Consider the following 16148-nt stretch of genomic DNA (forward strand, 5'->3'; position numbering starts at 1 on the left):
ACAAGCTGGAATTCGAGACGTCTCCCCCTCGCCGTTTCCTCAAATCTGCCTTGCCGACAGCTCCCCCGGACAGGGAGGCAGTGCTGGAGGCGATTCACAAGCTGTATTCTCAGCAGGTGATAATCAAGGTACCCCTCCTTCAACAAGGACGGGGTTACTATTCCACAATGTTTGTGGTACCGAAACCGGACGGTTCGGTGAGACCCATTTTAAATTTAAAATCTTTGAACACTTATATAAGAAGGTTCAAGTTCAAGATGGAATCGCTCAGAGCGGTGATTGCAAGCCTGGACGAAGGGGATTACATGGTGTCACTGGACATCAAGGATGCTTACCTGCATGTCCCCATTTACCCTCCTCACCAGGAGTACCTCAGATTTGTGGTACAGGACTGTCATTACCAATTCCAGACGTTGCCGTTTGGTCTGTCCACGGCACCGAGGGTATTTACCAAGGTAATGGCCGAAATGATGATACTCCTTCGGAAAAGGGAGTTTTAATTATCCCGTACTTGGACGATCTCCTTATAAAGGCGAGGTCCAGGGAACAGTTGTTGATCGGAGTAGCACTAGCTCGGGAAGTGCTACAACAGCACGGCTGGATCCTGAATATTCCAAAGTCGCAGCTGGTTCCTACAACGCGTCTACTGTTCCTGGGGATGGTTCTGGACACAGAACAGAAAAAAGTGTTTCTCCCGGAGGAGAAGGCCAAGGAGTTATCGTCTCTAGTCAGAGACCTCCTAAAACCAAAACAGGTGTCGGTGAACCACTGCACGCGAGTCCTGGGAAAGATGGTGGCTTCTTACGAAGCAATTCCATTCGGAAGGTTCCATGCAAGGATCTTTCAGTGGGATCTGTTGGACAAGTGGTCCGGGTCGCATCTTCAGATGCATCGGCTGATAACCCTGTCTCCAAGGGCCAGGGTGTCGCTACTGTGGTGGCTGCAGAGTGCTCATCTTCTAGAGGGCCGCAGATTCGGCATACAGGACTGGATCCTGGTGACCACGGATGCCAGCCTTCGAGGTTGGGGGGCAGTCACACAGGGAAGAAACTTCCAAGGACTATGGACAAGTCAGGAGACTTCCCTACACATAAATATTCTGGAACTAAGGGCCATTTACAATGCCCTAAGTCAGGCAAGACCCCTGCTTCAACACCAGCCGGTGCTGATACAGTCAGACAACATCACGGCGGTCGCCCATGTAAATCGTCAGGGCGGCACAAGAAGCAGGATGGCGATGGCAGAAGCCACAAGGATTCTCCGATGGGCGGAAAATCATGTGTTAGCACTGTCAGCAGTGTTCATTCCGGGAGTGGACAACTGGGAAGCAGACTTCCTCAGCAGGCACGACCTCCACCCGGGAGAGTGGGGATTTCATCCAGAAGTCTTCCAAATGATTGTACACCGTTGGGAAAGGCCACAGGTGGACATGATGGCGTCCCGCCTCAACAAAAAGCTAAAAAGATATTGCGCCAGGTCAAGGGACCCTCAGGCGATAGCTGTGGACGCTCTAGTTACACCGTGGGTGTACCAGTCGGTTTATGTGTTCCCTCCTCTGCCTCTCATACCCAAGGTACTGAGAATAATAAGAAGGAGAGGAGTAAGAACTATACTTGTGGTTCCGGATTGGCCAAGAAGAGCTTGGTACCCAGAACTTCAAGAAATGATCTCAGAGGACCCATGGCCTCTGCCGCTCAGACAGGACCTGCTGCAGCAGGGACCCTGTCTGTTCCAAGACTTACCGCGACTGCGTTTGACGGCATGGCGGTTGAACGCCGGATCCTGAAGGAAAAGGGCATTCCGGAGGAAGTCATCCCTACGCTGATTAAAGCTAGGAAGGAGGTGACCGCAAACCATTATCACCACATATGGCGAAAATATGTTGCGTGGTGTGAGGCCAGAAGGGCCCCAACGGAGGAATTTCAGCTGGGTCGATTTCTGCACTTCCTACAGTCAGGGATGACTATGGGCCTCAAATTAGGTTCCATTAAGGTCCAGATTTCGGCTCTGTCGATTTTCTTCCAAAAAGTGCTGGCTTCACTGCCTGAAGTTCAGACGTTTGTTAAAGGAGTGCTGCATATTCAGCCCCCTTTTGTGCCTCCAGTGGCACCTTGGGATCTCAACGTGGTGTTGGATTTCCTTAAGTCACATTGGTTTGAGCCACTTAAAACCGTGGAACTAAAATATCTCACGTGGAAAGTGGTCATGCTGTTGGCCTTGGCTTCGGCCAGGCGTGTGTCAGAATTGGCGGCTTTGTCATGTAAAAGCCCTTATCTGATTTTCCATATGGATAGGGCAGAATTGAGGACTCGTCCCCAATTTCTTCCTAAGGTGGTATCTGCTTTTCATTTGAACCAACCTATTGTGGTGCCTGCGGCTACTAAGGACTTGGAGGATTCCAAGTTGCTGGACGTAGTCAGGGCCCTGAAAATCTATGTTTCCAGGACGGCTGGAGTCAGGAAAACTGACTCGCTATTTATCCTGTATGCGCCCAACAAGCTGGGTGCTCCTGCTTCAAAGCAGTCTATTGCTCGCTGGATCTGTAGTACGATTCACCTTGCACATTCTGCGGCTGGACTGCCGCATCCTAAATCTGTAAAAGCCCATTCCACGAGGAAAGTGGGCTCTTCTTGGGCGGCTGCCCGAGGGGTCTCGGCTTTACAACTTTGCCGAGCTGCTACTTGGTCGGGTTCAAACACGTTTGCTAAGTTCTACAAGTTTGATACCCTGGCTGAGGAGGACCTTGCTTTTGCTCATTCGGTGCTGCAGAGTCATCCGCACTCTCCCGCCCGTTTGAGAGCTTTGGTATAATCCCCATGGTCCTTACGGAGTTCCCAGCATCCACTAGGACGTCAGAGAAAATAAGAATTTACTCACCGGTAATTCTATTTCTCGTAGTCCGTAGTGGATGCTGGGCGCCCATCCCAAGTGCGGATTGTCTGCAATACTTGTATATAGTTATTGCCTAACTAAAGGGCTATTGTTTAGAGCCATCTGTTGAGAGGCTCAGTTATTTTTCATACTGTTAACTGGGTATAGTATCACGAGTTATACGGTGTGATTGGTGTGGCTGGTATGAGTCTTACCCGGGATTCCAAAATCCTTTCCTTATTGTGTCAGCTCTTCCGGGCACAGTATCCTAACTGAGGTCTGGAGGAGGGGCATAGAGGGAGGAGCCAGTGCACACCAGGTAGTCCTAAATCTTTCTTAGTTGTGCCCAGTCTCCTGCGGAGCCGCTATTCCCCATGGTCCTTACGGAGTTCCCAGCATCCACTACCGACTACGAGAAATAGAATTACCGGTGAGTAAATTCTTATTTTTGCATATCACAGATGACTCCTCTGTCCCTGACACGAGGGTACGCAGGTTTAAGGTAAAGAAACCTGAGGTAACGTTTTCCCCATATTATTTGAAAAAGCTGGGAAAACTCTAGACAAAAAAACCTGCAGTTTCCCAAAAGAATTATTATGGCGTATCCTTTCCCCTCAAAGATCAGGTTACGGTGGGAATCATCACCCACAGTCGACAAGGCCTTAACACGCTTGTCCAAAAAGGTGGCCCTACCGTCCCCGGACACGGCGACACCAAAAGGTCCTGCGGATCGCAGGCAGGAAACTACCTTAAAATCAATTTATACACATACGGGGGCTTTGCTCGGACCGGCAATAGCATCGGCTTGGGTTTGTAGCGCGGTAACAGCTTGGACAGATGCCTTGTCAGCTGATATTGATGCCCTAGATAGGGATACCATTTTATTGACCTTAGGTCACATCAAAGACGCAGTCTTATATATGCTGTGGACCCGCCAATGGACGGGTGATGCCGACTCAAGGAGGCATATGGAAATGTTGCCTTACAAGGGTGAGCTTTTAATTTGGGAAGGTCTCGCGGACCTGTTTTCATCAGCTACCGCGGGTAAATCTACCTTTTTTGCCTTATGTTTCCCCACAGCAAAAGAAAACGCCGCAGTATCAGATGCAATCCTCTCGGTCGCATAAGTCCAGAAGAGGTCGGGGCTCTTCCTTCCTCGCTAGAGGTAAGGGTAGACGGAAAAAGAATGCCTGCTACGGCCAGTTCCCAGGAACAGAAGTCCTCCCCGGCTTCTACAAAATCCACCGCATGACACTGGGGCTCCACTAAGGGAGTCCGCTCCGGTGGGGGCACGTCTTAGACTCTATAGCCACGTCTGGGTTCAGTCGGATGTGGGTCCTTGGGCGATGGAAATCGCGTCCCATGGTTACAAGCTGGAATTCAAAGACGTGCCTCCCCGCCGATTCTTCAAATCGGCTTTACCAAGGTATTCCCCAGAGTGGGAGATAGTGTGGGCTGCAATTCGAAAGCTGTGTCTATCAAGTATTTATCAGGGTTCCCTTAATGCAGCAAGGAAAAGGGTACTATTCAACCCTATTTGGGGCAACCGAAACCGGATGGCTCGGTCAGACCCATTCTCAACTTAAAATCCCTGAACCGGTACTTAAAAGGGTTCAAGTTCAAGATGGAATCGATCGGGGCAGTGATCTACAGCCTGGAAGGGGGGGATTTTATGGTGTCATTAGACATAAAGGATGCATACCTTCATGTCCCCATTTATCCTCCTCATCAAGTGTTCCTGAGATTCGCTGTACAGGCCTGTCATTTCCAATTTCAGATGTTGCAGTTTGGGCTTTCGACGGCCCCAAGGGTTTTCACCAAGGTAATGGCGGAAGTGATGGTACTCCGGCGCAGGCAAGGAGTCACAATTATCCCGTACTTGGACGATCTCCTGATAGAAGCGAGATCAAAGGAACAGTTGCAGAAAAGCGTGTCGTTCTCCCTGAGAGTGCTGCAGCAACATGGCTGGATTCTAAGTCTACCAAAGTCACAGTTGGTTTCAACAACTCGGCTGTCTTTCTTAGGCATGATTCTGGACACAGAACAGGAGAGGGTTTTTCTCCCAATGGAAAAAGCCCAGAAACTCCAGAACAGGGTCAGAGACCTGTTGAAAAAAAAAAAAAAAGAGTGTCAGTCCATCAATGCACTCGAGTACTGGAGAAAATGGTGGCGACTTACGAGGCCATCCCCTTCGGCAGGTTTCAGGCGAGGACTTTTCAGTGGGACCTTCTGGACAAGTGGTCCGGGTCTCACATTCCGATACATAGGAAGATGACCCTGTCCCCCAGGGCCAGGGTGTCTCTCCTGGGGCGACTGCGGAGTGCTCATCTTCTAGAAGGTCGCAGGTTCGGCATTCAGGACTGAGTCCTGGTGACCACGGACGCGAGCCTCCGAGGATGGGGAGCAGTCACAAAAGGAAGGTATTTTCAGGGACGGTGGTCAAGCCAGGTGGCTTGCCTACACATATACATACTGGAATTAAGGGCCGGTTAAAAAGGACTACGACAGGCGGAGAAGCTTCTTCGCGACCTACCAGTTCTGATTCAATCAGACAACGTCACAGCGGTGGCTCATGTAAACCGCCAAGGCGGGACAAAGAGCAGAGTGGCAGTGGCGGAAGCCACCAGGATTCTGCGGTGGGCAGAAAATCACGTAAGCGCTCTGTCAGCAATATTCATTCCGGGAGTGGACGACTGGGAAGCATTCTTCCTCAGCAGACACGATCTACATCCAGGAGAGTGGGGACTTCTTCAAGAAGTTTTTTGCAGAGATAACAAGTTGTTGGGAGTTTCCTCAAATAGACATGATGGCATCACGCCTCAACAAGAAGCTTTGGAGGTATTGCGCCAGGTCAAGGGACCTTCAGGCAGTGGCGGTGGACGCCCTGGTGACACCATGGGTGTTTCAGTCGGTCTATGTGTTTCCTCCTCTTCCTTTCGTCTCAAAAATATTGGGAATCATTAGACGGAAAAGAGTACTGACAATATTCATTGTTCCAGATTGGCCTCGAAGGGCCTGGTATTCAGATCTTCAGGGGATGCCCACAGAAGATCCGTGCCTCTTCCTCTCAGAGAGGACCTGTTGCAGCAGGGGCCCTACTTGTTCCAAGACTTACCGCAGTTACGTTTGACGGCATGGCGGTTGAACACCGAATCCTAGCGGAGAAGGGTATTCCGGAAGAAGTCATTCCTACTCTGATAAAGGCTAGGAAGGAAGTGACGGTGAAACATTATCGCCATATCTGGAGGACGTTTGTATCTTGGTGTGAAGCCAAGAATGCTCCTACGGAAGGTTTCCACTTGGGGCCGTTTTCTCCACTTTCTACAGATAGGAGTGGATATGGGCCTAAAGTTAGGCTCCATTGAGGTACAGATTTCGGCCCTATCTATATTCTTCCAGAAGGAATTGGCTTCTCTCCCAGAAGTCCAAACTTTTGTAAGGGGAGTGCTACACATCCAGCCTCCTTTTGTGCCCCCGGTGGCACCATGGGACCTTAACGTAGTGTTACAGTTCCTTAAATCGCACTGGTTTGAGCCTTTTCAAACAGTTGAATTGAAATTTCTCACTTGGAAAGTGGTCATGTTAGTGGGCTTGGCATCTGCAAGACGGGTGTCCGAATTGGCGGCTTTGTCTCACAAGAGCCCCTATCTGATTTTCCAGGTGGATAGAGCGGAATGGAGGACTCGTCCTCAATTTCTACCTAAGGTGGTTTCGTCTTTTCACGTGAACCAACCTATTGGGGTGCCTGTGGCTACGGGGGACTTGGGGGACTCCAAGTCCCTGGAGGTAGTCAGGGCCTTAAAAATTTCTGTAGCCAGGACAGCTAGGGTTATGAAAACCGAGGTTCTGTTTATCCTGTATACAGCCAACAAAGTTGGCGCTCCTGCTTCTAAGCGGACTATTGCTCGCTGGATCTGTTACTCGATTCAGCAGGTTCATTATTCGGCTGGATTGCCGTTACCGAATTCGGCGGGGGCCCAATCCACTAGGAAGGTTGGCTCTTCTGGGGCGGCTGCCCGAGGCGTTTCAGCATTACAGCTTGCCGAGCAGCTACTTGGTCGGGTTCAAACACTTTTGCAATATTCTACAAGTTTGATACTCTGGCTGATGAGGACCTTGCGTTTGCTCAGCCGGTGCTGCAGGGTCATCCGCACTCTCCCGCCCGGTTGGGAGCTTTGGTATAAGCCCCATGGTCCTTACGGAGTCCCCAGCATCCTCTAGGACGTAAGAGAAAATAAGATTTTGAACCTACCGGTAAATCTTTTTCTCCTAGTCCGTAGAGGATGTTGGGCGCCCGTCCCAGTGTGGACTAAATCTGCAAGACTTGTATATAGTTGTTGCTCACATAAGGGTTATGTTACAGTTGGAATCGGTCTTTGACTGATACTGTTTTTTGTTCATACTTTTAACTGGTTGCGTATATACCAGGTTATATGGTGTGATTGGTGTGGGCTGGTATTAATCTTGCCCTTAGATTAACAAAATCCTTTCCTCATATTGTCCATCTCCTCTGGGCACAGTTCTCTAACTGAGGTCTGGAGGAGGGGCATAGAGGTAGGAGCCAGTGCACACCCATACTAAAAGTTCTTTGTAGTGCCCATGTCTCCTGCGGAGCCCGTCTATACCCCATGGTCCTTACGGAGTCCCCAGCATCCTCTACGGACTAGGAGAAAAAGATTTACCGGTAGGTTCAAAATCTTATTTTTTTTTACTGTTTTGGGTGGAATGTAACAAATTTTGCGTGACTGGTGATTGTAGAAATATACCAGCAAGTTCACCGTATTAATTGCCTGATGTAATACCCAGTGATTTGGAGGGTGACAAACCAAGCAGCTGGCAAAGTGTGGTAGGTAGAAAAACCCCTACTCTTTGCCAGAAAAAGATCTACAAATCTATAGCACGTACAAAATATAGAATCCACTCTCCTTTAGTTAAATACATGTGTAACCTAAACTGTGCTATAGTATAGCATGATTTCCAGCCTGATGACATATATGCTACAGAATTAGATTTCTTTAATATACTACTTTGCTAATGCTTACAATTGGCTTATTAAATAGTGTTAAAGTGATGATATACTGTTGAACATACTTTGTATTGGTGTTAGATGGTATCTCTGCTGTTACCTAGTGGTAGCCTATATCCCAGGATTTTACTGCTTGTTCCTTGTAAACATGGCAGACGCATGATAATGGAATAGCCCTGCTCCGTGCACCAGTGGGCAGCTCACTGTCCCTCTGTTTCAGGTAACAGTCCTAGCTCCAGTAGCGGAGCCTATTCTGGAGATACAGAGATGCTGACCTCAGTCTGCTGGGATGATGAGAAAGTGCGCAGGTCATTCATTAGGAAGGTAAGTGTAGGCTAAGTAAGACCTTTTCAGTATGAATGAGGGAAATACATGGGACAAGTGGGAACAAAGCGCTGAGTGGTGCAGACGTCACAGCTGATATGAGACAGAAAGACATTGTTCTTGTGGGGAGCACGAGATCAGTGGTGAGAATGGATTGTTTCTGCTCTTTGAAAACAGACTTTATGTTTCTCTTTCAGGTTTATTCAATCCTTTCGCTTCAGCTGTTGGTTACAGTGGCAATTGTGGCTCTGTTTACCTTCTCGTGAGTGTTACACAATGCTGATATAATGAGCACATATTTCATAACATGTATGATTCTGCTACTGCTGTAACTAATGCATATTGCATATCGGCAATACTGGTAACTGGGTGTGGATCAATAAATCAACACTGTTATGGTCGATAGTCATTGAGTCGACACCAGATGGTCGACAGGTTCAAAAAGTCGACAGGTTTAAAAGGTTGACATAACAATGGTCGACGCACAAATGGTCAAACACGTTTATTGGGGCCAAATCTTGTATACTGTATTTCATGTTATGCGGCCCCCATCTGTACAAACATGTGCGCTCCCCACACTTATGGCAATGTGGATCTATTTGCTCACCACAGGTTACTATGCCCAATAGATGTCCACATGGATAGTAAATGAAGCAAATGTTGAGAAGATGTAAAAAAAACCCCAAAACATGTGTCGACCATTTATTGCCATGTGGACTTTTTAAACGTGTCGACCTTAAGCACTGTCGATCTTTCATCTGTCAACCTTTTGTTCACCCGATGATCTTCAGGGGTGAGAGGTTCTTTAGACCCAGGCTCTATTGACCAAATTGACTCTATTGTACTGTACAGTATATCATGTATTACTCTAGTCTCTAGATAGAATTTGTGTTGCAAATGTATTATCCTTATTCCCACATACTGTATTTGGTATATTACTGTATAAAGCACATTCCCACTCACAGATATTACATCTGAATCATCTGTGACCAGGACATTTTTGATGGACAAACCCTGTGGGCCTATATTATGAATAAGGACACTTGATAAACCTAGATTTTGTAATTCTTTACCTAGCTTGCACATTGTTGTTATGTTATGATCCATGATGTAAATCCTACTCATGTATCTTACCCAATTGGGTTTCATGTAGGAAAGATGAAGGTCATTTTTCCCTTTAGGGGTATATTGAATTAGTGCTGAATCTTCTGACAGTCAGAAATTCGTCACTAATTCAACCTCAGTGTATTCAGTAGTGGGGGTTTTCGCCCGGTTTTGAATCCATTTTTGCCCATCCCTTTTTGTGTTTGTTTCTCTAGCATCCATAAGGGATATTGGGGAATCTAATACGATGGGGTATAGATGGGGTCGAAAGGAGCCGGTGCACTTTAAATTTCTTTACTGGGTGTGCTGGCTCCTCCCCTCTATGCTCCCTCCCACAGGCAGTTTAGAAAAAAGTCCCCTCAGGAGAGGATGCACATCTCTGAGCTCCAGAGAGTTTTCTTCATTTTCTTTTTAATGCTTGTTATTTTCGATATGCTGTTTGGGCAACAGCATACCTGCACCGTGGGAGATAGGGTGGGTGTGGTCACCGGCCTTGCGAGGTGCAGAGCTGCTTCCCCCGCTGCAGGACCACCGTCCTGAGGGGTTGTTGTTCAGCGGGGCACTGCGCCTTGGCTGTCACAATCGCAGCACGCTGCACACCCCTAACACTGCCTGAAGGTGACGTCTGTGGTGAATACAAACCAGGGGCCCTGCTAGGGGCGGCTGAACGCGGGCGCAGTGCACAGGACCCTCCTTGAAGGGGTCCTGCTAGGGTCCCCTGTATAGACTGGCTGATAATCGCTTGAACTAGCACTTGTGTTACGTTTTTGAGCAAACGGGAGACATTGCCAGTATAAATAATCATTATAGCTCCGGCGCCGTTGGAGGGGGCGGAGCTACGTCATAGCATGACCAGCTGCATTTTGGCACTTTCCTCTGCTTAATGCAGCCACAGACAGCACACACAGCACTTCCTGCCTTACAAGCCACACTGGAACACTGGTACAGGCTGTAGCAAAGGGGGAGAGCCGCTATGGTACACTTTCTGGGTCCTCTACAGGACAGACATTATTAGTGTTTACTGTGTTCTAGTTAGCTGTCAGCCTCACTGGGGCTGTACGGCTAGGGGTGTGCTGGTGTCCTTCTCTCTGTGTGTCTCCTCTCACATACAGTAAGAGCAGGCTTGAGATATATTACTGTCTGTGTGTATGTTTATGTTATTGTACTTACTGTGAAACATGGGTAAACACAAGCTGTGCAGTGTATGTCACATTAAATTATCTCCAGTATCATCTGATTCTGTTTCTTGTGAACAATGCAGCCAATCTTCACGAATCCGTGAAGGGGCTGGAGGAGAGGGTCCAGGGCCCGTATGGCTAGGGTCTCTGAAAAATATGATGTCTGATATTTCATCCCAGCTCACTGCTAATGTTCAAAAAACTCATCTACTACAACAGGCTGTTGCAGATTTAGCTGCTAGGGCAGATGTTACACAGCCCCCCTCCTCCTCTCATGCAGGACCACAAAAGCGTGGCTTGCCTTCTCTACTATCTGACACAGATGAGGATAAATAGGAGGATGGGGAGGACTTGGACCCCGTTAGTGGGGATACCGATTCTGCTCAAGGTATTGAACCCCTAATTCTGGCTATACGGGACGTGTTAAAGCTCCCTCTAGAGGACACTGCGTACAGAAGTCGTTTTTCTTTACACAAAACAAGCCTAATGTCACTTTCCCTGATTCTGCAGAGTTAGATGACCTATTCAAGTTGGCCTGGAAAAATCCAGACAGAAAATTCCAAGTGTCCAAAAAGTTTTTCCGCACTTTCTCATTTGCTCCTGAAGTTAGGAACTTTTGGGAGGAACCCCCGGGGGTTGATGTATCAGTCTCTCAACTGTCCAAAAAGGCGGTGATGCCTGCCCCGGGCTCCTTTACTATAAAGGATAAGAAAATAGAAGCTACACTCAAATCTGTTTACATGGCAGCAGGTGTATCGCAACGGATGGTCATTGCGGGTTGCTGGATAACCCATGCCATTCATTCATGGGCCACTCAAATTCAGGGGGGCCTCTCCGGGGCTATGCCCCTGGTCACTATGGTGACCCTCCTAAAGCACATTTAGGACACTACACACGTCCTCTGTGATTCCCTACAGGAGATTGGGAATATTAATGCTAGGACCTCTGCCATGGCAGTATCGGCGCGCCGGGCCTTGTGGTTGCGTCAGTGGATAGCGGACGCGGAATCCAAACGCAGTGTGAAATCCCTCCCCTTTTCAGGGGAATGGCTCTTTGGGGTTGAATTAGATACGTGGATTTCCAAAGTTACGGCTGGAAAATCCACGTTTCTCCCCTCTGGGGCCCCACCGGCGAGACGCTCCTACCCGGGGCCGTCTGTACAGTTTCTTTTGGTCTCACAGATTTCGATCTAAGGCCAGAGGTGCCTCCAATGCGACTAGAGGCACCAGAGGTAAGTCAAGAAAGCCTGCAAGCACCAGCTCTCAGGGACAGACCACCATTTCTGCTTCCACTAAGGCCTCAGCATGACGGTGCCCACCCACCCCGAGGGGATCTCAAGGTGGTAGCTCGACTGCGTCACTTCAGCCGCGTCTGGGAGGCTTCCTGCCAGGATACCTGGGTCAGGGATCTCGTCTCTCAAGGCTACAAGCTGGAGTTCGACAGTGCTCTTCCCCAACGATTTTTCAAATCAAGCTTACCAGCTTTGGAAGATACTGTATGCAGGTTACGTTGCAACAGGCCATCCTAAAGTTGGTCCAGTCCCATGTCATTGTTCCAATACCACAATGAAGCAAGGGTTATTACTCCAACCTGTTTGTGGTTCCGAAACCGGAAGGTTCGGTAATACCCATTTTGAATCTAAAGTCCATGAATCCTTACCTGAAGGTGTTCAAGTTCAAGATGGAATCCTTGCGAGCAGTGTTTGCGGGCCTGGAAGAACAGGAATTCATGGTTTCCTTGGATATCAAGGACGCCTACCTCCATATTCCGATTTGGCCACCTCATCAGGCATACCTGAGGTTTACCCTGCTGGACGATCATTACCAATTCCAGGCACTGTCCTTCGGCCTGTCCACAGCTCCGAGGGTGTTCACAAAGGTGATGGCTGGTCCAGGGAGTCAGTATTGTCCCTTACCTGAATAATCTTCTGATCAAAGCAAGATCCAGGGAGCTTTTGTTGCTCCATATCGACCGCACTATCCAACTTCTGTCACGCCATGGGTGGATCTTCAACTTACAGAAATCCCACCTGGAGCCGACTCAGCGGCTCCTGTTCCTGGGGATGTTGCTGGATACTGTGGCCCAGAAGGTGTTCCTACCAGAGGACAAGGTGAGAACACTTCAGGAGATTGTCCGCATGGTACTTGACCTACTCGTGTGTCCATCCATCTTTGCATAAGATTGTTGGTAAAGATGGTCGCCTCATACGAGGTGATCCAATATGGGAGGTTCCATGCCAGGACTTTTAAGCTGGATATCCTGAGCAAATGGTCCGGATCACATCTTCAATTGCACCGGATGATATGGATGTCGCCTCAGGCCAGGATTTTCCTCCTCTGGTGGCTGCAATCCTATAATCTCCTGGAAGGACGGAGTTTCGGAATTCAGGATTGGATCCTTCTCACAATGGATGCGAGTCTGAGAGGATAGGGAGCTGTCACCCAAGGGGCGCAGTTCCAGGGCAGGTGGTCAGCCCACGAAGCCCTCCTTCCGATCAACATTCTGGAACTTCGGGTGATCTACAATGCTCTGCTTCAGGCCTCTCCTCTGCTCAAGGATCATACAATCCAAGTACAGTCGGACAACGCCACAGCAGTGGCGTACATCAATCGGCAAGGAGGAACAAAAAGCAGAGCCTGCATGCGAGAGGTGTCAAAAATACTCCTCTGGGCGGAAAGAAATGCTAGAGCAATGTCGGCAATCTTCATTCCGGGTGTGGACAACTGGGAAGCGGACTTCCTGAGTCGTCACTATCTCCAGCCGGGGGAGTGGGGTCTCCACCATCAGGTGTTCCAACAGATCAACCATCGGTGGGGCTGCCAGCAGATAGCCATGAAGGCTTCTCGTCTCAACAAGAAGCTTCACTGGTATTGCTCACGAACCAGGGGCCCTCAAGCGAGGGCAGTAGATGCACTGACGTTGCCTTGGCCTTACCGGCTGGTCTACCTGTTTCCTCCGATTCTGTTGCTCCCAAGGGTGCTCAAGCGCATCCGAAATCAGGGAGCCCAGGTAATTCTGATTGTCCCGGATTGGCCTTGGAGGGTGTGGTACGCGGATCTTCTGGACATGTCTGTTGAAGATTCTTGGCCTCTACCTCTCAGAAGATATCTTCTTCAATAAGGACCGTTCGTCTACCTGGACTTACGGTGACTTTGATGGCATAGAGGTTGAGTGGAACATCCTAGCTCACAAGGGCTTTTCCAAAAAGGTGATTGCTACCATGGTTCAGGCCAGGAAGCCTGTGACGTCAAAACACTATCATCATATCTGGAGAAGATATGTCTCTTGGTGCGAGGAATGCATGTATCCGCCTGCGGAGTTCCACTTGGGACGTTTCTTACGTTTCCTGCAGGCTGGTGTGGATAAAGGCTTTCGTCTGGGTTCCATTAAGGTCCAGATTTCAGCTCTCTTCATTTTCTTCCAGAAGAAATTGGCAGTGTTGCCAGAAGTTCAGACCTTCTTTCAGGGGGTACTCCACATACAACCTCCGTTTGTGCCGCCTACGGCACCCTGGGATTTGAATGTGCTGTTGGAATTTCTACAGTCCTCCTGGTTTGAGCCTCTGATGACGGTAGAAGACATGTAACTCATGTGGAAGACGGTGATGTTACTGGCCCTGGCTTCTGATCGACGTGTCTCAGAATTGGGGGTCTTATCGTGTAAAAGTCTGTACTTGGTCTTTTACGAGGACAGAGCGGAGCTCCGGACTAGACAGCAGTTCCCGCCGAAGGTTGTCTCCGCGTTTCACCTGAATCAACCTATTGTGGTTCCGTCCAGTTCTGATACTTCTGCTCCTCCAGAGGCATTGGATGCTGTGCGTGCCTTGAAAATCTATGTCAAGCGAACAGCTCGGATCAGAAAGACGGATTCCTTGTTCGTGCTCTATGAAGCGCAGAAAAAAAGGTTGTCCTGCTTTGAAGCAGTCCATTGCTCTTTGGATTAGGCTTACTATCCAACAGGCCTATGTGTCGGCAGCCTTACCTGTCTCTGAAGTCTCTGAAGGCCCACTCTACAAGATCAGTGGGCTCTTCCTGGGCAGCTGCCCGTGGAGTCTCTGCCTTGCAACTCTGCCGCTCTTCTACCTGGTCTGGGAAGAACACCTTTGTGAAGTTCTACAAATTTGATACCCTGGTCAAAGAGGATACCCAGTTTGGGCAAGCGGTGTTGCAGTAGTCTCCACACGTTTCCGCCCATTCTGGAAGCTTTGGGACATCCCCATCGTACTGGATTCCCCAATATCCCTTATGGATGCTAGAGTAAATAGGATTTGAATTACCTACCGTTAAATCCTTTTCTCATAGTCCATAAGGGATATTGGGCGCCCGCCGTAGTGCGTTGTCATTTCTGCAGGTTCTCTTTTATGTGGATACCTGTTCAGCTGTTGCTGTTGTTTCCAGCCGTTGCTGGTCATTGTATGTTAGTGGTGTGCTGGTTTATAAATCTCACCACTCTTTGTTGTTATGTTTCCTTCTCTCATATATGTCCTTTCTCCTTCAGGCACGTTTTTACCTATACCTGCCTGTATGCCCCATAGAGGGGAGGAGCCAGCACACCCAGTGAAGAAATTTAAAGTGCACTGGCTCCTTTGGACCCCATCTATACCCCATCGTACTAGATTCCCCAATATCCCTTTTGGACTACGAGAGAAGGATTTACCAGTAGGTAATTAAAATCCTAATTTGTTTTTTGTTGAATCAGCATGGGCGAAAATGGACCCAAAAACTGTCGAAAATGCCAGCAAATTCAACAAAACACGTGGATCGGCAGTGAATTCGCCAGTTCACATGGTTTTCGCCCGTGCGGATTTTTCAACCAGTCGAAAAAATAGCACGGGCATTGAATAGGTTGAATGTAAATTCAACCTAAAAACAATAGTTGAATACCCCCCTTAATAGTGCAGTCTGAGATGCAGCAGGACTATTGGGGGATTAGGATTTAAGGACTGAGCTCCTAATATATTGTGTCACCCTCACCACTATTTGCCTGGTTACACCTACAGCCATACCACACTGGCTATCTCCAATCTCGTCTGATCTTTGTAGCTATGCAGTGCTGAGCCTAGTTAGTACTTGGATGGGAGACTTCCTGGGAATACCAGGTGCTGTAGGTATTTGGCTATATTTTACTAATTTAATTTCCGGCTGACCAGCTATATTATTGACCCGGTTCTTGATGTATCATAGTAATTACTGGTCTGCAGTATGTTACAAATATATTGGCATTATAATTTTGCAGCTTCATTTGATTTTATGTAACACTGTCTACATTGTCTGAGCTCTCTCTGGTTTTTAAAGCATATTTAATAAATGCTATGTTTTAGATGGCTATTACAATATATATTTTTTGAAGGGAAAAATCATTAGTTAAGTGGTTAAACAATAATTTACTTCTAATGAGATATCTGTAGTTATTAATGCACAGGGATTGCCCACTAAATCACAGCAGGTAATTATTTTCAGTTTTGGAAATCTGCATTAAGTACATCCAGTGTCCCCTGCGCACTGGTTAACGGCCCTGGCTTGTTTCATGTACAGATGTGTCTTCATTCATTGCTGTAGTTGACCTCTCTCGGTGGCCAGGTACCGTGAGACTCTGCTAGCGGTAGACATCTTTTTGGCACAAATGCGTGCTGATTAATTTGCAAC

At 48.2% G+C, this 16148-nt stretch overlaps 1 protein-coding gene and 1 pseudogene across 1 annotated transcript in view; both read left to right on the top strand.

The window, feature by feature from the left end:
- Nucleotides 1–16148, top strand: part of FAIM2 (Fas apoptotic inhibitory molecule 2) — a 148804-nt gene that overhangs the window by 49122 nt on the left and 83534 nt on the right. The window contains exons 3-4 of the mRNA XM_063952051.1: nt 8118–8221; nt 8419–8483. Of these exons, the coding sequence (XP_063808121.1) occupies nt 8118–8221; nt 8419–8483 (169 nt within the window). The remainder of the gene's footprint in view (nt 1–8117; nt 8222–8418; nt 8484–16148) is intronic.
- On the top strand, nt 15495–15613 carry LOC135051881 (5S ribosomal RNA; annotated as a pseudogene).

Source organism: Pseudophryne corroboree, chromosome 2 (assembly GCF_028390025.1).
Source record: "Pseudophryne corroboree isolate aPseCor3 chromosome 2, aPseCor3.hap2, whole genome shotgun sequence".
Taxonomy (NCBI): domain Eukaryota; kingdom Metazoa; phylum Chordata; class Amphibia; order Anura; family Myobatrachidae; genus Pseudophryne; species Pseudophryne corroboree.